Raw genomic sequence first — 20,453 nt, forward strand, 5'->3', positions numbered from 1 at the left:
TTTTTTTTTTTTTTTTTTTTTTTTTTTTTTTTTTTTTTTTTTTTTTTTTTTTTTTTTTTTTTTATAAAAATCTATGTCTACTGTGATAGAGGACTGAATTTGATATGATGTATGTATGCATGTATGGTATGGAGGAGATACTACCCTGTAGGTAGTATTGTACATACATACATACATGCTCAATGGGCATACTACTGTGTAATTCGCTATACAAGATCCAGGACACACATTGACCTGAATATACAGAGGAGAATAGAAATACTACCATTCTACACCGTCGATTCTCATCCTCAAGACACCAGATAAAACTTCCAAACCAGGGCACTTCAACTCTTAACTCTAACCCCCGATCTAGATCCCCCTCCAACTACTAGTCTCTTTTTCTCCCACATGACCTCAAAACTATATCGCAATCGCCCGAAACAATCCAACTCAAAAATGCGCCCACAAACAAAACGACTCATCTTATCGGGCAAAAAAAAAAAAATAAAATAAAATAAAAATAAAAAAGAAAGAGAAAAGAAAAAGAAACTCAAGTCCGACGATACAACACCCTTTTTTTTTTTGGGTCTTGGCGGAGAGTCACTATGTCTCTCCTGCGTACTTAACTTTTGAGCCTATTTTCTTGTGTTCTTCTTGTTTGTGTTTATCCGGGGGCAGTGCTTATCCCTTCGAATTCGGGGCGGTAGACCATGCCAAGAGCGATAGTTGGAGAGGAATGCATGGGTTAGGGTGGACTTGGCGAGAATTTCAGGAGAAAAGTCAGAGGGAGTCTACCGTGAAGGTGGTTGGGGAGGAATGCGAATTGAATGGGATCATCTACTGTAATTTGCCCATTGACTATGATTGTTATGATCATCTGTTATTGATTGTGGGATTATTATTATTATTATTATTATTATTATTATTATGATTATGAGTAGACTTATGCGAGTTAGATTATAGGGGTAGGGGGTCCAAAAAGATGGAGTGCGGATACTCCATGGGGAGAAAGTGGACAGCTGGGACTAAAGTAGTAATACTACTAGTAGTAGTCCAGGGTGCGTGAGGTAAGTGTAGCGATAGTGGTCTGATGTTATGTCATTTGCACGGTCATGGATTTCCTTTCTCTTACTCCGTACAGTGAGTTGGCTATTGATAGACGGACTGTCCCAAGGGTATATCCGCCAAGCACCAGCCTTGCTGATACTGCACATCATTTGCTTGGCGGAGTCAATGGATTGCTTCATTTCCAGGCTGGTTGGGTTGGCACCACAAACACCCCCCCCCAACGACAGACACAGTCCGCGTTTCTTCCTGGGGATGGACTCACGCGATCCATGCACCAGAGCAGTACCCCTCAATTGCGGGCTTCTGGACCCCATACAAGTCGCAATGCTAGCGAACACTTCACCTGCTTGGCGGTGAAGAATAAGTTCATCACAGCCCCTGACGCATTGTCGATCACTGCCTGTCAACCTTGCGGCAAGTGAACGTTCAACAATCTGTGTTGCCTGATCGGGTGGCTGGGTTCGACCACCGTCTTCTACAGTGCATCCATCAATCATCTACGGCCACGGTCTCTACGGGTACAGCGTGTACAAAGGGCCTACGTATGTCTTGAAAGTATACTGAATATAGAAAACTTTGACATCATGGGGCGTCGGCAGTATCGCCCACTTGGGCACTGTCTCGTAGGCAGATAGCGATCAGCGCTCGGATGGCGATCGCGAACTCGTTTCGGGGAACTGTATGGAGTATGCAATGGAGGTCCCTGCTGCCTTCTAGGAGGGTTTGGTGCAGCCTTTTTCCGACGGGGATGATTCGCCTTGCATTGCCTGGCTTGGCTGGACGTATGGGGTGCTGTATGTGTGAGATTGAAGAGACGTGCATGTATGTCTCTATCCCGGGAGTGCCTTCCGATGGCGTCGCGCAGCTCGTTAATCGGTCCCAAGCATTCCAATGAACACGTCTGCAGGGTTGATGTGCCAGTATGTAACCAGTCCCGTGGCACGCAGCCTGGCAGACCTCAATCACGCAAGGAGGTTGACATTCTTGCTTTGAAGAGAGCCGGACACATGAGATCAGATAGACGGTCGTCCAGGATGTATCATGCGGGGAATATCCATGCTGAAGATCCCTTGGCAGCGAGCGTTGCACAGCCTACTATAGGTTTGAATATACTTCGCAGACCACTCTGCAGGGCAATCGAGAGACCTCCGTTATTGCGACGACCCAGGCTGAGACAACCGGTCGGGCGCTGATATCATATTTCCCTGAGGAGATTCTGATCGCGGGCCCAGAATTCCGCCAGGAAGGTTATTCACCGACCCTATTGCATTCTATTCCCTTGGCGGACCAATTTTCAGCATACTTCCTGCATGATTCTGTACATACTGCCCCGCGCAGGAAGCATCCGAAACAACATGGTCGGGAGAGACTTGTCTCATGGAGCATTTGGCCTAAAATTTTTAATCTTGGGTCGCGTCGGCGTCAACCGCCGAGTGAAAGTTCTTAGTCGCTGACCGACTGTTCCAACCATGGAACATCGGCGGATCGCCTGACCATATCCAGGGGTAGACAGTCAGATAGAAGCGCTAGAAAACATCCAGAGGAAAACCAGGCCAAAGAGAATGACGGTGATAGGGAAGGGGAGGCGGGCATCGCGTGCCGATTCCCGTGACGCCGATGGCGGCCAGTTTTTGGGCTGGGCCGAGACCAGGGGCTTGCCGAGGTGAAATATCCCGATGTCATGTCAGATGCATCCGGGTGGATGGGCACCTCCAGAGATTATTGGAATTTCTACTGGAGACTAGGACCCTGGAAAGAAAAAGAATTGCGTTGATTTCTCAATTCTAGCATTTAATTTCCTGTCGTCATGTTGGACGCCGAGATAGCCGTTGCATTGCTCGTAGAACAAATCCTCTAGAGCGGCCGCGAGACCGTGAGTAGCCGATGCAGAAATTCTAAACAATGGTTATGAACGACAATCACGCACAAGATGACGCAGGGACAATGGGCGGACAGCAAGCTATGGGTTGGGGGCAACTGATGGTCAGATCATCTCCGAGTCGGGCTCGGCTTTACCCCGAGACTGGCCCTTGTGTTGCCCCTTCTGATTTGGCAATTGGTAGCTGCACGGAGCTCTTATCATCTCATGACTGATTATCTATGATTTCCATGGAGTAATAAAATTGAACAAGCCGATTGGCGTCACGTTGGCGTTGCCCGCTGCCACCGTGGCACCGTAGAGGGAAAGGGCCTAATAATGGGGGAAAATCTCTCATAGTAGCAGGGACACGTTAGTAGCTTCGTCTGAGCGCGGCCGTCTTGTACAGGATAGGAAAGGTGGGAAGGATTTCGCCTAAGAGATGATGTACCTCCGTCTAAACTGCAAATGGGATCTCGATGAGCAAACGCCCCCATCTGGGGCAACCCGATGTCGTATTGTGCAGTCCTGCAGGCGCGACATGAACGGAATCCCCGTGATTTATGTATAGCTAGACAATAATTGATTCTCCCCCCCAATGGCTGTTCCGAAGGACCAGGTCTTGGCTCTTGGCGAGCACAACCGAGATCAATTCTGGATTGGGAAAATATTAAAGGTCCAAGACGGCGAACAAGACCACACCCAAACCATGGAGCAACCTCGGGAAGCGACGATAATACGACCGCACTGGGAGAAAATCCCTCACCACGATCCTCGATGAGACAGCTTGGCGACGGGCGATCGCCGGTGGGGATTGGGGGGATTATTTGCAATTTAGCATCGGTGAGTGGGAAGTAATTTCCCCGTTTCTGTTACTAGCGGTTAGTGAGCGGGCTAAAAGAGGTGCTACTGTAGGTACAGCTCGTTAGCTATGTTTCATTCAGGACCACGGAAGACCTCGGTGATCCATTTGAGATATAGCGCCATCCTCTCTCGCATGACGGTGCTATCTCTCTGTCGACGCTTTGGTATAGGTACGTCGCAGGTTGCTGCTTATGGACACTAGGAAATATATCCCACAATGTCAAAGTAATATCCGGGCGGACAATTGTCGTTAGCGCCGTCGTACAACTAGCAGCATGCACGTAGATAAGGCGAGACCGGCAAGATCTTCCGGGACACGGTGAGGAATCTGATAGTTTCCTCGTTCAGGAAATATGCGTCTGTGTGTGTGTCTGTGTGTGTACGCGGCTCTAGTCAGTCGGTCGATAGTGAGGCACCGTGGATACCCTGACAGGGAAAAAGAGAGGTACTTACCCAAAGCGGTAGGCGCTTACTCATCCACTGAAACTTACGTAACGGGACCGTACGGTCTAGCCCGACATGGCAAGCTGTTCCTCAGGTCCCAAAGAAGGAAATCCCAATTAATTGAGTCCATTTGCCAGTGGCTCTCTTGAATCCCGACCAATTTACCCGACCGTGTATGTGCGTGCGTGTGTGTGTGGAAAACAAAAACAGCATCTCCTCGGACTGCCGATTATGACGTAACATTCTGGAGTAAACCAATCTGAAGGCAAATAAGGTAAAAAAAAAAAAAAAAAAAAAAAAAATTTCGATCTCACATGGCCACACCGTCCACCGAACAACAATGCAACCAAAACGATATCTCACACAAAAAGACTCAGATACGCTCAGATTGCCGACATCCGACCTAAAATGCGACCCAAAGGCGAAATCCCAGCTTCTTGGACGAAGAATGCACCTAATTCGCACCGTTCCATTCGATCCAGTTTTCTAGAAAACGTCGAGAACGGGCATCGAAAGCGGTCGGGCGAGTCACGGATGGAGCCACACCCCCATCAGAGCTGCGGCGACCCCAATCCGGTGGCGATTATTTCCACTTCGCTCGCCCGTTTATGTCGACAGCCTCACTGTTGGTTGGCTGGGATCCGTTGCGGGATAATAGTGTGTCGTTCTAATGCATATCGAAAGTCGACTACTGATATCACTCCTCGATGCCATCTCCAGTCCATGGCATGAGGCATTTACGTAGTTCGTTCGAAGATACAGCTGGACGTATTTGCTGTCCGCGACGTCAGGAAGGTTCTTGGCTTATTCTTCGAATTTCTAGAATGAGTCGGGTTTGCCTCTTGAAAATTTTATCTGTCGATTTCGAGGGTTCCCAAAAAAAATTCTTTGTGTGGGTGAGGTTTTCTTGACACCCGTTACAGCCAACCCATGGGACATCGACGACACTGTCAAAGAGGACAAATCAAAAACTTTACCCACCCTCTTTCCACGTCTCTCAATCACATCCACCTGATTTATTATCAACGGTACTGGGTCAGGGTCAGGAATTCCCGAAGCCATAGAATTGAGTCTCGATAGAGGAGCTCAACCACGGGTCTTCTGTGGGGTCTTTTGTTCACTCCAACACCACTCGAATCCTTGACTAAATCTTGTATGTTTCTACTCCACCCCCACTGGCATAACCAAACAACTATTAGGATGGAATCTACTCTACGAGTGTAATTCTCATCTTGGAGCAATTGGGTTCAGCCCTGCCAACTGTCATTGTGTAGACTTTTTTTTTTTTTTCTTATGCTTTTCATAAGGTAATCGGTTAGGGCTCAATGCTGCTGCACTAATGGCTTCTGACTTTTGTCGCTTGTGCTTCAAGGAAGTGGGATACCGATGAGGTCAGATGGTATTGGCCTGTATTATTAATAGTATTAATAGTACACACATGCAAGACCAAAGGAATGGAGGGCAAAACAAAAAGAGAGAGAGGAACTCTTGGCTGACGTGCGCCGGTTACACCCCATTCCTCAAAACTGAGGTAAAATAAACCGCGCCGGCAAACGGTGAGAATCCCCCGGAGTTCGATCAACTACGTAAAGTGATGAATCGTTGCACAGTTACCTGTTCTGTTGCGTGCACGGGACTGTCGGCGGAGGGTGCTTTGATCCAGCTGTATGGGCTAATTCTGTTAGAGCGACGTACTAATGTCTCAAGTAGTACCTTTGTAATCGTATAGTATTGTCGAGGTAACGGAGGAGGCTGGGGAATTCCCTCAGCTCGTTTGCACGCATTCAGTACCTCTGCTTATCGGGACAAGAACCCGAGCATGTCCTTCCTCCGTACTTCATTAAATCATCTTTATGCTATTTTTATGACTGTCCCCTTGTTCTCTGTTGCAGAACTAGGAGTAAAGCGGAATCCAATCAGCAGGAACCGCTGTAGTCGAGCTGGGCGGTACCAAACGGGCAAAGCGTATCTACTAGCGACATTTGTCGCTGGACCGGTCCCATCAGCCGCGGAAAGCGCCCGCGACCTTGCTGCTATGTACTTATCCTGATCCAGTAGTCTATACTATCGTGAGAGGGCGAACTAGAATACTAGTAGGAAGAACCTGGGTCAGACGGCACTCGATCCGCGAACAGGACGTCCGGCGGGGGGGGAAGGGCGAAGTAAACATACCATCGGACCTGTCAGGCATACCGTACATCCTGACGAACAAAGAGAACGGCATTCCTTTCTTTTCCCAACGGTGAAAATGCCATGTTTCACACGGGATCTCGGACTCCAACCACCGAGTCGTACATGTGACCGACACCACTGGGATCGTGAACCCCGTAGATACAGTATGGGGTAGGGATGATGCAGGTCATCCTTCTCCCCGAAATCTGCTGTCGCTGAGAATACCATAACCATTGTACTCCGTAGTCTCACTAGACTCCATTAGAGGGGGGGGGGTCGAGGAAGGGTGGCGGTATGGGGGTCCAGACTGGCCCCCGATTGACCCTCCGGAGCTTCGAAATATCCCGACATGGACCTTCGTCGTTCTTCTGCTGCTACACTCTATGGGGGTTTTTTTGTGTCTATCTACTCCAGATTTTCTCACCGAATCCCGCAAGAGCGGGTTTGTACGTACTACGGAGGGCCCTGACCCCCATACTAAAACGCAAAAGATATCCAAAACGAAGCTAAATAAAACTAAATCTGACTGTGGAGGAGCAGCCTTGGCAGGCGTACGGAGTAGATTCTATCCCATCGTACTTTTTACTCGCTCTCGTATACAGACAAGCCTTCTGTGGGAGGAGCTAAGAAAGTGTGGAGGAGATCCCGAACCGGCAAGTTCCCTGTAGCATCATGGGCGCCAGGCGAGCGACAATGCGGGAATAAACCGGGTTCAGGAAACTATAATGAAGAAGCGAAGGTTGGCATCTATCAGATGCGAGATGTCAGCCGATCTGGAGGCGAGCACGGCAACCACGACGTGGGTGGTTGGCGATAGACAATGAGAATTGAGAACGGTGGTTGGCAGGGAGGTGGTGACGAGGATCGTGTCAATGTCCATGCATGCATAGCAGAGAGCATGGGCATTAGAGCGCGTAGAATGCACCCTTGTGTTGTTGTTGTTGTCGTCGTCAAATGAAACACCTTAATTGGATACATCCACCGCCATCCTGAATTCTATCCTAATCGGGAGTTTCCGTTTTTGCGGCATGATGACGGTCGAGTTAGCGCGAGGCTTTTTGCCTTCCATCATCAATATCGCTCATTCACCTGTCATGATGCGGACCTCAGTACAGGATCATATCGGAAAAAGAACCAGCCACGGGCGATCGGCGGGCATGATCATGCATGAGAAAGCGCAACACCCTTATTTTTTTTTATTTTATTTTTTTTTTTTATCACGCATGCATGCATACAGGCCAACCTGTCAACGCCCATGGAAAAATATCGCAACGCAACGTGGTTATCGTCCCCCCGTTCAAGGTGCAGGAGAGCAATGCGATACCTCATAGCAATGCAGAAAGGTAAGATACGGCGATGACTACGAACGGGTATGACTTCACAGGATCAACGCCGATGAAATCATCGATTGCAACCCATGTGTGAGGCGAATGCGACGGGAGGTCTGAAGCTATACTCTAATCTATTCTCAGATAGTTCAAGCTGATTATAGCTCCTAGTTCTATACACCAAACGGGACTACTGATAGGTGGTGGGAACCGAGAAGCTACTCAATGGCAAGGCCCGAATAATAATCCATGATCCCATCACAATAATACTACTAGGAGAGAAGCAGCCAAATGGAGAGGGCAATTGACTAGTTGGCGGAGACTCTCACGGTGAACGACCACTCACAGGAAATGACGCTCGTAAATGGAGACCTTTGGCTCCCCACGAGACAAGGACGGGACGAAACTCAATCAGCGTCAAGAGGATGCGGATTGGAGCGAGGCTAATGAAGGTGGAGTGGAGAGTCTCTCGACGCCCAGTCGTCATCCGCGCTCAGTCTTTGGTGGGAAGCAAAGACGATCGACTCCGGGTTAGGATTCTTTGGGTGAGGCTAGTTTAGTTACATTAGATAAATAAATGGTAATAAAAATAATATTAATACTAATCAGGATCGAAAACCCAGGAAAATAAAACGAATAATTCAAATCAATCATCACTGGAAGTAAAATAAAATTATGAAAGAGCTACGCAGCGGGGCGTGGGATATGGCCACCGAGTGCGTCTGCAGAAGATAATAATTAGTATTGTTCATCATCATCATGACTGATAACAACAAATGATCGATAGGAAATACTAATCCTGATGACATAATGACTCGGGATTTGGGAATAGCGTCGTTACTCATGTTCTGGACATGAATGCCATGAGATGTGGTCAGGATTCGGTATCGAAAAGTGTAATCGGAAGGTCATGATGGCTTGACAGTTGGAAAAGAGATGGAAGCGAAAGAAGCAACAGAGGTACCTCTCTCTTTCAACCCGTACTGACTTTTTTTTTTTTTACCTTTCCCCGTCACAATTCCCGTCGGGACCACCGACCATGGAGGCGGTTTGATTCTACGACTCTCGAATGGAGTCTCGCGATGATCCATTGATTAAACCCTGTCCGAAGCATCGTATCATAATCAAACCATGCAGTGTCATCGACTCGACATTGTATCTGTTTACTATTTCTGTTTTTAATTTACACTCGTTTTGCCCTGCACCCGGAAATGGCATGGGATGGGATTTTCCTTTTCCAAGTTGCCCCTTGCGCTTTCCCGGTTGGCTGAGCTCGTGGTTATTGGTGACGGGAAGGTCGGGTAGGACGGCCCTTGAATGGTAACCGTAAGTAGGGAAACTCTGAAGTAAACCAGACGGAGTATTTTGCTGCACCAAAGTTGGCCAAGCAGAAACAATGTTAGTTTTGTTTGTTTGCCCTGTATGTCTCGTATGCACCAGTAACGGAACATTTTTATTTTACCCTACTTGGATTCTCGTCCTCTCTGTCGACTGCTACTATTGGATTCGAGAAGATGAGTCTTTCTTCTGCCTCTGCAAGGAGGTCAACAGGAGAAAGAGAAAAAAAAAATATAAGAAAAATGAAATATGAAATCAAAAATGTAAATTGATGCAAAACCCTGACTTGTCATTTGCTGCAGGGAAGGAAGATAACAGAAACCGATAGTGTTTCTTGTCATTGTCTTATCCTTATTTTGCCCTTCCCTGGTGGTCTCAAATTTTCTGGAACTTTGACGGCAAATTTGATGATTATGATTATTCGAATCAATGGAAATTAGTATGGTCAATGGTAAGGAAAAAAACGCCTCGTTGCAAGCGGTTGGAAAATCGCGCATAGTAAAAACGAGATTGAATGGAAGGATGAGGAAAATTAACGAGGGCCACCCGCACGCGGCACTGCGTACCGTAAGAGAATTCTGCCCACAATCACACCCCCAGAGTCAGGTACGAGAGCGAGAGACTCGCCGATAACTAGGCCGATGGAGACCGAGCCAAGCGGTATGGTATTTTACAGGTCACATACCTTCCTGAGGGTGGAATTCTGCCCTGTGGCCGATTTTACCGATGTATGGCAACGTACCATGACACCCCAGAATCCTCTCATCGCCCGTGGTTTACGCTTACTGTGAAGTGTATGGAGAGAGTGGAGGAGAGGGGGCGAACTCGGCACAGAGCTGCCGGTCATGGAGACTAAACGTACAGTAGAGATTACTCCATTGAGCATAGAGGACAAGGCACCGTAGGCGTAAGGCGGCGTACCATCGTGTTAATATGGAAAGGTAAGAGTTTTCCAAAGGGTAAGTCTAAACTGGATGCGGTAGGGACCCACATTTATTCTGGAGAAAGGAGCCATTCAGGGAAGGGGAAAATGAAAAATGAAAAATATTTGAAGGTGGGAAAAAACAAAAAAAAAAATCTGCTCGCGAGGGCGTGCCGTTAAGCAAAAATGTGTGTGCGTGGGAGGATTAAACCCAAAGAGGGTCAGAGGTCGGGTCGGCCTTTCAGGGACAGTGAACTTTCGATCAAAGTGGCTACTGCACCCGGCCACACCACCCCGAAACTCAGAACCAAAAAAAAAAAAAAAAAAAAAAAAAAAAAAAAAAAAAAAAAAAAAAAAAAAAAAGTGGGCTTACGCACAGGGAAGGTCGCCCGTTGGAGCTTAGAGACCAAGACGTGTTTGTTCAGGTCCCGTGCAAATCAATCTCGCTCACCCCCCCCATCCAGACATATTAAAGAGTACATCCCTTCCACCCCTCTCCCCTCCCTTCTTCTTCTTCTCTCTATAGGAATTCCGACTTCTGCCATTCCTGCCATCTTTTGTTTGCATCTGCTCATATCGTTGGGTCCCGAAGGCTGTGTGAGCCGAAGCAACAATGGCGGAGCGGAGAATCTCCTATGCTCCCGACGTGGAGAATGGCGACCATGGTGCTAGCCTCGATGAGTATGCCGCTCTCAACCGTTATATCTCGACCGCTCGCGACAAGCGCCGTGGCTCGACCTCGTCTGCTGGTGCTATGAGCACCAAGAAGCCCAAGAAGAGCTGGCAATTCTGGAAGAAGGGAGGCGATGGCGTTGAGGAAGGTTTCGTCTGCCCCGATGAGTGGCTCGAGACCGACTTGCGTGCTGGTCTCCGCGGCGCTGATATTGAGGCTCGTCGCAAGCGCACTGGCTGGAACGAACTGACTACTGAGAAGACCAACTTCTTCGTTCAGTTCATTGGTTACTTCCGTGGTCCTATTCTCTACGGTATGTTTGCGACAACAATGCGTTAAGACTTTACAGGCCCACTAACGTCCTACTAGTTATGGAACTTGCTGTTTTGCTTGCTGCTGGTCTGCGTGACTGGATCGATTTGGGTGTCATTATTGGTATTCTTATGCTTAACGCTGTTGTCGGTTGGTATCAGGAAAAGCAGGCCGCCGACGTTGTTGCTTCGCTGAAGGGTGATATTGCCATGAAGGCTATTGTTATTCGTGATGGACAAGAGCAGGAGATCCTCGCTCGTGAGCTTGTTACTGGTGATATCGTATGTGCTTGGCTTGTGATGTTTCTACGTTTTGTGATCCATTGACTAACCAATTCGCTCTACAGGTCGTTGTTGAGGAAGGTACCGTCGTTCCTGCCGATGTCCGTCTTATCTGTGACTACACCAAGCCCGAGAACTTCGAGACCTACAAGGAATACCTCGCCACCCGCAACGACGACACTCTCAAGGAGAAGGATGACGAGGATGACGACACTGGCATTGAGGCCCGTGCTGGCGTCTCTCTGGTCGCTGTTGACCAGTCCGCCATCACTGGTGAATCTCTTGCTGTCGACAAGTACATGGCTGACACTTGCTACTACACCACTGGTTGCAAGCGTGGTAAGGCCTACGGTATTGTTATCGCTACCGCCAAGCAGTCTTTCGTCGGTAAGACCGCTGCTCTCGTCCAGGGTGCCTCTGATTCCGGTCACTTCAAGGCTGTCATGGACAACATTGGTACCTCTCTCCTGGTCCTCGTCATGTTCTGGATTCTCGCTGCCTGGATCGGTGGTTTCTACCGTCACCTGAAGATCGCCACTCCTGAGGAGGAGGACAACAACTTGCTCCACTGGACTCTTATTCTCCTTATCATTGGTGTCCCCGTCGGTCTCCCCGTCGTCACCACCACCACTCTCGCTGTCGGTGCCGCCTACCTGGCTGAGCAGAAGGCTATCGTCCAGAAGCTCACTGCTATCGAATCTCTTGCTGGTGTTGACATCCTGTGCTCTGACAAGACTGGTACTCTTACTGCCAACCAGCTCTCCATTCGTGAGCCCTACGTCAACGAGGGTGTTGATGTTAACTGGATGATGGCTGTCGCTGCTATTGCCTCCAACCACAACGTCAAGAACCTCGACCCCATCGACAAGGTTACCATCCTTACTCTCCGTCGTTACCCCAAGGCCCGTGAGATCCTCGCTCGCAACTGGGTTACCGAGAAGTACACTCCCTTCGACCCCGTCTCCAAGCGTATCACCACCATCTGTACCTGCGACGGTGTCCGCTACGTCTGTGCTAAGGGTGCTCCCAAGGCTATCCTCAACATGTCTGAGTGCTCCGAGGAGGAGGCCGCCAAGTTCCGTGAGAAGTCTGCTGAGTTCGCCCGCCGTGGTTTCCGTTCCCTTGGTGTTGCCGTCCAGAAGGAGGGCGAGCCCTGGCAGCTTCTGGGCATGTACCCCATGTTCGATCCCCCTCGTGAGGATACTGCCCACACCATCGCTGAGGCCCAGCACCTTGGTCTTTCCGTTAAGATGTTGACTGGTGATGCTCTTGCCATTGCTAAGGAAACTTGCAAGATGCTTGCCCTGAGCACCAAGGTCTACGACTCCGAGCGTCTTATCCACGGTGGTCTTGCTGGCTCTGCTCAGTACGACCTTGTTGAGAAGGCTGACGGTTTCGCTGAGGTCTTCCCCGAGCACAAGTACCAGGTCGTCGAGATGCTTCAGCAGCGTGGCCACTTGACTGCCATGACTGGTGACGGTGTTAACGATGCTCCTTCCCTCAAGAAGGCTGACTGTGGTATCGCTGTCGAGGGTTCCACTGAAGCCGCCCAGGCCGCCGCTGATATTGTCTTCCTTGCCCCTGGTCTCTCCACCATCGTCGATGCTATCAAGCTTGCTCGTCAGATTTTCCAGCGTATGAAGGCTTACATTCAGTACCGTATTGCTCTGTGTCTCCATCTTGAGATTTACCTCGTTACCTCCATGATCATCATTGAGGAGACCATCCGTGCTGATCTTATTGTCTTCATCGCCCTCTTCGCTGATTTGGCCACCATTGCTATTGCCTACGATAACGCCCACTTCGAGCAGCGTCCTGTCGAGTGGCAGCTCCCCAAGATCTGGGTTATCTCCGTCATTCTTGGTATCTTGCTTGCTGCTGCTACCTGGATCATCCGTGCTTCTCTCTTCCTTGCCAACGGTGGTATCATCCAGAACTTCGGTTCTCCTCAGGAAATCCTCTTCCTTGAGGTTGCCCTTACTGAGAACTGGCTGATCTTCGTTACTCGTGGTGGTAAGACCTGGCCCTCTTGGCAGCTGGTCGGTGCTATCTTCGTTGTCGATGTCCTCTCCACCCTCTTCTGTGTGTTCGGCTGGCTCTCCGGCGACTATGTGCAGACCAAGCCCCCTAGCCAGGCTGAGTTCTCCGTCAACGGTGATGTCGACATTGTCACAGTTGTTGTCATCTGGGCTTACTCCATCGGTGTCACCATCATCATTGCTGTCGTCTACTACCTCCTTACCATCATCCCCGGTCTTGACAACCTTGGCCGCAAGAACCGTTCCAAGGCTGATACCAAGATCGAGAACATGCTCAGCCACCTCTCCAAGCTGGCTATCGAGCATGAGGTCGACGCTAACGGCAAGTCCCGCTACATGCTGGGTGCCCGTGCTGAGGTCGAGGAGGATGAGTAAACGCTTGATTACGCTCATTTCCTTTAATACTATCCGATCTGGATATCACTTGAGCATACATGCATGAGCTGGTGCACCGGCTTTATTATTTTACCCGTATTATAGACTTTTTATGCCTTTATTACTTTGCTCTAAGTTTATAGAGTGAATTTTCCTTTCTTTATCATGTATGTATGTCATTAATAGTGGTAAATTAGTCAAATCAAGGGTTTTCAAAGAAAATTTTCTCTTCTCTAGTAAATCACTTTTTCCAAAATTTCCTTAACTTGTGTCTTTTTTTTTCCTTTTTTCCCTCCCTTATCCTTCGCTAAAGTCCGCTAAGGTCAGCTTGGGGCCTTTCCTTCCCCTTGATTAATATTCGGATCGACAAACCTGGACTGCGCTCAGTCTCATCTTAGACACGGTCCACCCGACGTACACAGAGCCCCTCTTGGCAGGTACGGTGGGCCCTCATTCTCTCAACCGCGTGGAACTAACAGTCACCCTTCGGAGAACGCCCGATCGAGCGAAAAGACCGAGGTAGATTGTCCAAGATTTGAATCATGTAGCATTCGCAGTGGGCGGTCGTTTGGTCTAGCGTTCTTTGGAGCTGAGCTGGCCAGCTCCAAGCTGTGGTGGGTTCGGTCCACCGCGACGGACTATACGGTGACTACTGCGCAGTAGTATTGATCATATGAACAATTGCTGCAAGGTACGCCCCGCTCTGGTGTTGGGGTCCATGTGAGAGAAGGAAACAGAAGGAAAGAAGCAGAAAATCCCGCAGTGGGATGATCCGCTGGCCTGGAATCTGAGGCACCCGTTCGCTTGGCCTGACGTGGTCCGATGCTCTCCCAAAACGGAAATCACCTGGCATACCCGTGACTCCAGTACGGTGTAACCTGACCTCTCGGCGTTTTGGCGAGTTCAAGACACGCTCATGATATGCTGCTGCACTTTCTTTACTGTTCACTTTTCAAGAGTGCTTTTACCTCTTGACTCATCAGCTCTATCTGATCCGGGGTTGTTGGAGCCTATACCTTTGTTCCCCTCAACGTACTGTACATACTGCACCCCGCTTAGCGCCTTAAGACCCCTCATACTGGCCATATTATTCAAAGCAATAGAATGATAAAGCATCTCAAAGTCACACCCCATAGTTGCTATACCGATCGTGTTATACTTAGCTTGATATACTACAGAAAAGTCTTCCGTCATTGAATCCTTAGACTAAAGATGCTAACAGGTGGAAAGCAATTCTCCGCATACTGCATCGAATTTCTCCGTCCCCTGGCCTGGGGATATCCACGCCCAAATGCGGAGTGATCAAATCCCCAGATTGTCCAATTAGTGACTTGGGTAGTTATGCAAGCTCTTGCACTATGGACAAGCCTTGTGACAGTCGGAGTAGGCTGCGTGTGCTTGACCAACAGTGTTGATCCGCGTTAACTTTACTACTATGTCTCTCCGCAATTTTTCCCGGGGTAAAAGAACGTAAGACAGATTTTCCGATATGAAGTATAAAAGATGCACACTGCATTGGGGGGATGCGTGTGAGAGGGATTCCTTGTTCATACCAGCGGATTTCCACCGTGCCACTTGATCACCATGCGTTCGTCTGGGCTATCACTCTTGTTCGGCGCCCTTTTGGCATCTGCAAGCCCTCTCAAAACTTCTAGATACGCTTGTCAAACGGCCCTCAGCTGTCCGGAAGGAACTATTGTTGTCTCCAAGACTGACCCCTCCGCCCATTTCACCACTGTACAGGATGCCATTCTTTCCCTCCCGAATGACAACACCACCCAGACCATCCTCATCCTTCCAGGAACGTACAAGGAGCAAGTAAATGTGACTCGGTCCGGGCCTGTTACGCTCCTCGGACAGACCGATGATCCTAACAATGCCACCAAAAATAAAGTCACCCTTACCTGGGCCCAAGCGAACCATGACAATACCGGCCAGGCAGTAGATAATGTCTTCTCCAGCGTCCTGACCGTTGCGCCCACGCTGGAATCAAGCTATACGGGATCGGGCACGACAGGGTATCCTGTGCCGGAGGACACGCCGTTCGGCAATGTCGATTTCCGGGCATACAATATTGATTTTGCGAATACATGGCGAGAGTACTCCGATGGACCGGCGCATGCGATCAGCTTCAGTCGCGCCAATGGCGGGTTCTATCACTGCGGATTCTATTCTTACCAGGATACTGTACGCTTTCCTTTCTCTTGCAGTCTAGTGAACTGAAACTAACCAACGAACTCAGGTTTACGTGGGCAAACTCGGTAACGCATACTTCCATAAAAGCATCATCGCCGGCCAAACCGACTTTCTCTATGGTTTCGGCACCGCCTGGATCCAATCCTCGGAGATCCTGCTGCGCAACTGCGGTGGCGGTATCACCGCTTGGAAAGGAACCAACACTACCTTCACCAACAACTACGGCGTGTACATCGTCGATTCTACCGTCAAGGCAGCCAACGCGTCCATAGCCCCTGATATCCGGGGTAAATGCGCCCTGGGCCGCCCATGGAATAGCCAGCACCGGTCCGTGTTCGCGCGCACCTCCGAAGACGCCAGTATCAATCCAGCTGGGTACATCGACTGGATCGTCGACGGCGTGGGGCGCTTAAACAAGGATACCGTCATGGCCGAGTACAAGGCTTTCGGACCAGGCTTCAATGCCACCGGACGGGAAGACGGAAACGTCACGATAGTCCTGGACGACAAAGAGTACGCGAGATACAGCTCCCCAGCACGAGTGTTCCAGTACCCCGACGGGAAATCCGGAAACATCGGCTGGATCGACTGGAGTGTGGCCAAGAACTGATTCAATTACTATTATCTATCATACTCCAAATCCAATACACACTGTCCCAATCATACCAGACACCGCTCCTCCACTAATCAAGTAACAGTAAAAGTAGAAGAAAACAGAAAATGAAAAGAGACATAACAAAAAGTACAGATGTCTAAAGCCTTTAGCTAGCTAATCAATCCCCCAACCCTAGCCAAATACGCCGCCCCCGTATCCGCCCAAACCTCATAATCCACCACCTTCACCTCCCCCTCCCCCTCCTCCTCCTCCGCAAGCCCAATCCGATACGCAAACGTCTCATCCCAAGCCTGCCCCGTCTCATTCCACCGAAACCTGCCCTCCCCCCGCAGCGACACAGCCATCGTCCTCTCATCCACGACCCATTTCTCCTCCGGCTCGAACTCCATCTTCTCGATCGTAAGCAGCTCAGCCAGGAGTCCGAAGTAGCGTTGGATTCCCTCCTGGCCGGTGAATGGGCGGCCGAGGAAGGGGGCGAGCTGCGGGAGACCGTGTTCGAGGGCTGTGGGCGGGGGATTGTGGGTGAAGTTGGAGAGGAGCGTGGGTAGGGGGGCGCTGGTGGAGAAGTTTTGGCATAGGGTGCGGGTGCGGGTGAGGAGGGCGGTTCGGGTTGGCATCTTTGGGGTTTCTTTTTTGTGTGTTGGGGTTGGGATGTAGTTGTGGTGATGGTGATGGTGATGGTGATGGTGATGGTGATGGTGATTAATTATTGTATGGGGTTGTGGTGAGGGGAGTTGTTGTTTTCACTATGACGTCGGTGGGTTTGAAACATACTATCAGAGCTTATGGTGGCTTGTTTGATTAATTGAGTGGGAGCAGTCAACGCACTTCGTTAATCATCTATCTACCGGCACTAAATAGTCAAAATGTAATGGTAATGAGAAAAAGCTCGTGGGGCTCAACCTGCTTGCCGCCCGAGAATGAAGACCTCTTTTAAGCAACCAAACTCCACGCCGTAGCGTAATCGGACAGACTCGATAAAACAGCTATAGAAGATAAAGATAAAATGGGGTGGGAAAGATGAATGGAACAGTAAATCGGAGGAAGATAGAAGAATAGAAGAGGATGGAGTGGGGATGAAAGAAGTTACTGCTTCCAGGACTTTCCGCAGTTCAGACAAGTACAGAACAGAGTCATCGGTTCGTCTGCACTGCGCGTCTGCGCCTCGGTATATGTGACTTTGCGCTGTCCGCACTTGCCGCACTGCAGACTGGTACTGATACTGCGCTCTGCTTGGGCGACCATTGCCTTGTCCATGTTCTCCTTCTGGATCTTTGCGTCCTTCTCGCGCTGTTCGTCCGAGCGCAGCTCGTCGTGGGACATGCGCACGAACTGCTCGGGGGTCACGTCGCTGCTGAGAACACGGACGCGGAGAGTCGGGTTCGATTTGTTCTTGAGGTTTTGGAATAAACTGCGGATCTTGGTGCGGTACTGCTCTTTGGTCTCGGGGCCCAAGGACTTGTATGCTGCGGCCTCCACGGCCGACGCCTTGGAGAGAACATTACGTGGAGCTTCCGTCGAGTTCAGACAGAGTCCATCATACATCAGCCCAATGCAACTATCCCGAATCTTATTTCCTGTCTGGTTGACATCCACACCATCTGCCTTCCATGTACGTTTATCCGGGGCAACCGATAATTTGGAAGCCTTGTCGGTAGGCGTCGTACCAGCAGGTGAAGCGGTTCCGTTCTGGGCTGGGCGCGGCGAGTTGCTTGAACGCTGGCTGGGCGCGGGTGATCCACTCGCCTTCTGCTTGTTGACTTCAGTCCGCCACCTGGACACGATTTCACTGGATAAGCGGGAGACCTCGGGCGACTTGTGCTGTTTGAACTTGTTGACGATGATTCCCACACGGGTGGACCGCAGCAGATCCTCCGTCGCTTTCACACCTTGCTGGAGCTCTTTAAGCAAGGACACAATGTTGGCTGCTGGTTCATTCTGAGTAGCGGCCTTCGTCAAGGCCTTCGCCTTGAGCTCAATTTCTTTCGCTTCCAAGGGCATGATGTCAATGTGATCGAAACGAGGGGCAGGAGACTTCGAAGGACCTGTCAAATGAAATTCTATGATTAGCGCAAAACGGAGAAAATTCCGGTATAGAGCGACCAATCCAGCCAAGAGAAGACGATGAATCTCATGAGCTCTAGATCCCTGCGATAGAGACCGCTCATAGGACCGCCAGAAGAGAATACGAAGCTTCCCGAGCTAGCCATCTCCCAGAAAAGAAAGACTGACGTCGCCGGGCGCTGGAGTATGGCGGGACAACCCATGCGCACGTGCCTCTTCAGGAAACTCCATTAATGCGAAATCATGAAGCTTCTCCATTTTAGGCGTAATAAGTGTGCTGTATCAGGCGCCCGGATGGCTTTGGCAGGAACCGGCGGCAAGCGATGGTGAATGGAATGCAAGGAAGAGGGGGGTTTAACACTCACTGTTCACCAAGTTCACCGTAACGTTCAAGAGCCGGCGCAAATGATCGCAGGTGCGGTTTGAGGGGAGCGAATGCTAAAACACTCCTCAAACGCGGCGTCAAACGAGAGGGGAAGATTGAGGAGACGGTATCCAGGATGGAGTTGGTAGAGGAAGAAGAGATGAAAGTCGGAAGTAATTTATAAAGGCTGCGATTCCGCGCGATTCCCATTACTCCACGCCAAGCCTGACTTGCCTGTTTCGGAATAGTCGCCTACGGACCTTTAAAGGGCAGACGGCGGTGATATGCGGCAGAATCGCTACCTTCACCAGTTGTTTCTCCGGTTCCGATCTCTATCGACTATACATAAACCAGAGACACTCATTCGGAAAGAGAAGTGCCGGTGCCTACTATACTTTATCTTCCACAGGTTTTCTGGCGTAAACTTCATTGATCGGAGTTCTATACCAATAGGCTAGGCTAGAGAGTATGTGTCTGAATGGCTCAGGCTACCACCTAGAACCAAAGCCCTCTACAATCAATCTCGTCTATAGTTGGCAATCCAGGGGACTGGCGCATATAATCGTTGGGTCAGCGGGGGTCAAGCATGTGGGGGAGACAGGCTGCAGCATGGCATTTCATCACGGTGATGTCCGTTCAGGCAGGAACAGACTGAGATCATGCTCACCTAGGTAGCATCAGACCACAAATAGAAAGAGCAGTGCTCTCTTCTCTAGGTTCCTATTCTTCACACTCTTGCCAGTATAGTGTATACAGCTCTCATCCACCTACATATCATTCTCGGGGTGCTACAAGCTTCAAGATTCCATTTGTGCTTGACGAGCCAAGCTCCCAACTTTCTATACCCTCTACAACGCAATGAAGACTAGCATCTTCCTCATTGCCCTCCTCCCAGCCGCCCTCGCCCTACCCCTCCCCACGCCAAACAACGGCACTAAAAGCCTCTCAGAAAGCCTGGACCTCCAGGCTATCACTGACGAGCTGCTTTTTAGCATCGAGCTGCCCGAATTCACAGCTCGCAGAGGGGAGAAGGACCCTCCTCAGTTAGACTGGTACTCTGACGGCTGCACAAAGGCTCCAAGCAACCCGTTTGGATTCCCTTTCCAGCGCGCATGCGAGCGTCATGACTTCGGATACCAGAACTACCGAAGACAAGGGCGCTTCACCAAGGCCGCAAAAGCGCAGATAGATCTTCGATTCAAAGAAGAGTGCGGTCTCCCTTTCCTTTCCTTCCCTCCCTCTCGTCTGAAACCTGCTTTTCTTGCTTTCTTTGACACTGAATATCGAGGGTCTAGATGGCTAACATATTTGGTTGTTCTTTAGTCTTTACCATCAGTGTGAACTAGGTCACGCTGTCGGTTTTTGCAAGAAATTAGCAAACGTGTACTACCGTGCTTCAGGGCGGCATGGTGGTAAAGATGCTACGAAGAGAGTTGGAGTGAGATGACCTTCTTTAGGGCTATGTACAGAGGACGCCCAGCAAAGGGGAGAATCACCACGTTTGGTTTGAGTGGGAGAAACATGGACCACTCATTGGACTGACTACAAAGTCTAACC

General features: G+C 49.8%; 10 protein-coding genes across 10 annotated transcripts; 5 read left to right on the forward strand and 5 right to left on the reverse strand.

Annotated features, from left to right (window-relative positions):
* Positions 1–919: 919 nt before the first annotated feature.
* On the reverse strand, positions 920–1,711 carry BDV37DRAFT_223897 (uncharacterized protein). The gene has a single exon (XM_032080230.1). The coding sequence runs from the start codon at positions 1,545–1,547 to the stop codon at positions 1,008–1,010; it is 540 nt and encodes a 179-aa protein (XP_031945195.1). The 5' UTR covers positions 1,548–1,711; the 3' UTR covers positions 920–1,007.
* Positions 1,712–4,495: 2,784 nt separating this feature from the next.
* On the forward strand, positions 4,496–5,509 carry BDV37DRAFT_240277 (uncharacterized protein). Its single transcript, XM_032081057.1, has 2 exons — positions 4,496–4,873; positions 4,937–5,509. Exons 1-2 carry the CDS (start codon positions 4,625–4,627, stop codon positions 4,946–4,948), a joined length of 261 nt encoding a protein of 86 aa, XP_031945196.1. The 5' UTR covers positions 4,496–4,624; the 3' UTR covers positions 4,949–5,509.
* Positions 5,510–7,032: 1,523 nt separating this feature from the next.
* Positions 7,033–7,565, reverse strand: BDV37DRAFT_240279 (uncharacterized protein). The gene has a single exon (XM_032081058.1). It carries the CDS (start codon positions 7,364–7,366, stop codon positions 7,139–7,141), a length of 228 nt encoding a protein of 75 aa, XP_031945197.1. The 5' UTR covers positions 7,367–7,565; the 3' UTR covers positions 7,033–7,138.
* Positions 7,500–8,234, forward strand: BDV37DRAFT_240280 (uncharacterized protein). Its single transcript, XM_032081059.1, has one exon. It carries the CDS (start codon positions 7,556–7,558, stop codon positions 7,733–7,735), a length of 180 nt encoding a protein of 59 aa, XP_031945198.1. The 5' UTR covers positions 7,500–7,555; the 3' UTR covers positions 7,736–8,234.
* Positions 8,235–8,741: 507 nt separating this feature from the next.
* On the reverse strand, positions 8,742–9,745 carry BDV37DRAFT_240281 (uncharacterized protein). The gene has a single exon (XM_032081060.1). It carries the CDS (start codon positions 9,549–9,551, stop codon positions 9,261–9,263), a length of 291 nt encoding a protein of 96 aa, XP_031945199.1. The 5' UTR covers positions 9,552–9,745; the 3' UTR covers positions 8,742–9,260.
* An 844-nt stretch (positions 9,746–10,589) lies between these two features.
* On the forward strand, positions 10,590–13,656 carry BDV37DRAFT_269005 (uncharacterized protein; the record flags this gene model as incomplete). The annotated part of the gene is made up of 3 exons (XM_032084278.1): positions 10,590–10,962; positions 11,019–11,242; positions 11,308–13,656. The coding sequence occupies 3 exons, from the start codon at positions 10,590–10,592 to the stop codon at positions 13,654–13,656; spliced, it is 2,946 nt and encodes a 981-aa protein (XP_031945200.1).
* A 1,389-nt stretch (positions 13,657–15,045) lies between these two features.
* On the forward strand, positions 15,046–16,479 carry BDV37DRAFT_223970 (putative pectin methylesterase). Its single transcript, XM_032080231.1, has 2 exons — positions 15,046–15,843; positions 15,899–16,479. The coding sequence occupies exons 1-2, from the start codon at positions 15,241–15,243 to the stop codon at positions 16,460–16,462; spliced, it is 1,167 nt and encodes a 388-aa protein (XP_031945201.1). The 5' UTR covers positions 15,046–15,240; the 3' UTR covers positions 16,463–16,479.
* Positions 16,480–16,577: 98 nt separating this feature from the next.
* Positions 16,578–17,319, reverse strand: BDV37DRAFT_224018 (uncharacterized protein). The gene has a single exon (XM_032080232.1). The coding sequence runs from the start codon at positions 17,083–17,085 to the stop codon at positions 16,618–16,620; it is 468 nt and encodes a 155-aa protein (XP_031945202.1). The 5' UTR covers positions 17,086–17,319; the 3' UTR covers positions 16,578–16,617.
* On the reverse strand, positions 17,320–19,095 carry BDV37DRAFT_224026 (transcription elongation factor DST1). Its single transcript, XM_032080233.1, has 2 exons — positions 18,894–19,095; positions 17,320–18,513 (listed from the first exon to the last, which is right to left on the reverse strand). Exon 2 carries the CDS (start codon positions 18,467–18,469, stop codon positions 17,555–17,557), a length of 915 nt encoding a protein of 304 aa, XP_031945203.1. The 5' UTR covers positions 18,470–18,513; positions 18,894–19,095; the 3' UTR covers positions 17,320–17,554.
* A 98-nt stretch (positions 19,096–19,193) lies between these two features.
* Positions 19,194–20,443, forward strand: BDV37DRAFT_240289 (phospholipase). Its single transcript, XM_032081061.1, has 2 exons — positions 19,194–20,104; positions 20,220–20,443. Exons 1-2 carry the CDS (start codon positions 19,755–19,757, stop codon positions 20,341–20,343), a joined length of 474 nt encoding a protein of 157 aa, XP_031945204.1. The 5' UTR covers positions 19,194–19,754; the 3' UTR covers positions 20,344–20,443.
* The last annotated feature ends 10 nt before the right edge of the window (positions 20,444–20,453 follow it).

The sequence above is a fragment of the Aspergillus pseudonomiae genome (assembly GCF_009193645.1).
Source record: "Aspergillus pseudonomiae strain CBS 119388 unplaced genomic scaffold BDV37scaffold_9, whole genome shotgun sequence".
Lineage (NCBI taxonomy): Eukaryota > Fungi > Ascomycota > Eurotiomycetes > Eurotiales > Aspergillaceae > Aspergillus > Aspergillus pseudonomiae.

What these genes read in the sequence shown, in the direction of transcription:
- BDV37DRAFT_223897 (XM_032080230.1), bottom strand. Translation starts at nt 1,547, where the DNA reads ATGATTGATGGATGCACTGTAGAAGACGGTGGTCGAACCCAGCCACCC.
- BDV37DRAFT_240277 (XM_032081057.1), top strand. Translation starts at nt 4,625, where the DNA reads ATGCGACCCAAAGGCGAAATCCCAGCTTCTTGGACGAAGAATGCACCT.
- BDV37DRAFT_240279 (XM_032081058.1), bottom strand. Translation starts at nt 7,366, where the DNA reads ATGTATCCAATTAAGGTGTTTCATTTGACGACGACAACAACAACAACA.
- BDV37DRAFT_240280 (XM_032081059.1), top strand. Translation starts at nt 7,556, where the DNA reads ATGAGAAAGCGCAACACCCTTATTTTTTTTTATTTTATTTTTTTTTTT.
- BDV37DRAFT_240281 (XM_032081060.1), bottom strand. Translation starts at nt 9,551, where the DNA reads ATGCGCGATTTTCCAACCGCTTGCAACGAGGCGTTTTTTTCCTTACCA.
- BDV37DRAFT_223970 (XM_032080231.1), top strand. Translation starts at nt 15,241, where the DNA reads ATGCGTTCGTCTGGGCTATCACTCTTGTTCGGCGCCCTTTTGGCATCT. An exon ending in TCTATTCTTACCAGGATACT is followed by an intron (nt 15,844 to 15,898) that starts GTACGCTTTCCT and finishes CAACGAACTCAG; the next exon opens with GTTTACGTGGGCAAACTCGG.
- BDV37DRAFT_224018 (XM_032080232.1), bottom strand. Translation starts at nt 17,085, where the DNA reads ATGCCAACCCGAACCGCCCTCCTCACCCGCACCCGCACCCTATGCCAA.
- BDV37DRAFT_224026 (XM_032080233.1), bottom strand. Translation starts at nt 18,469, where the DNA reads ATGCCCTTGGAAGCGAAAGAAATTGAGCTCAAGGCGAAGGCCTTGACG.
- BDV37DRAFT_240289 (XM_032081061.1), top strand. Translation starts at nt 19,755, where the DNA reads ATGAAGACTAGCATCTTCCTCATTGCCCTCCTCCCAGCCGCCCTCGCC. An exon ending in GATCTTCGATTCAAAGAAGA is followed by an intron (nt 20,105 to 20,219) that starts GTGCGGTCTCCC and finishes GTTGTTCTTTAG; the next exon opens with TCTTTACCATCAGTGTGAAC.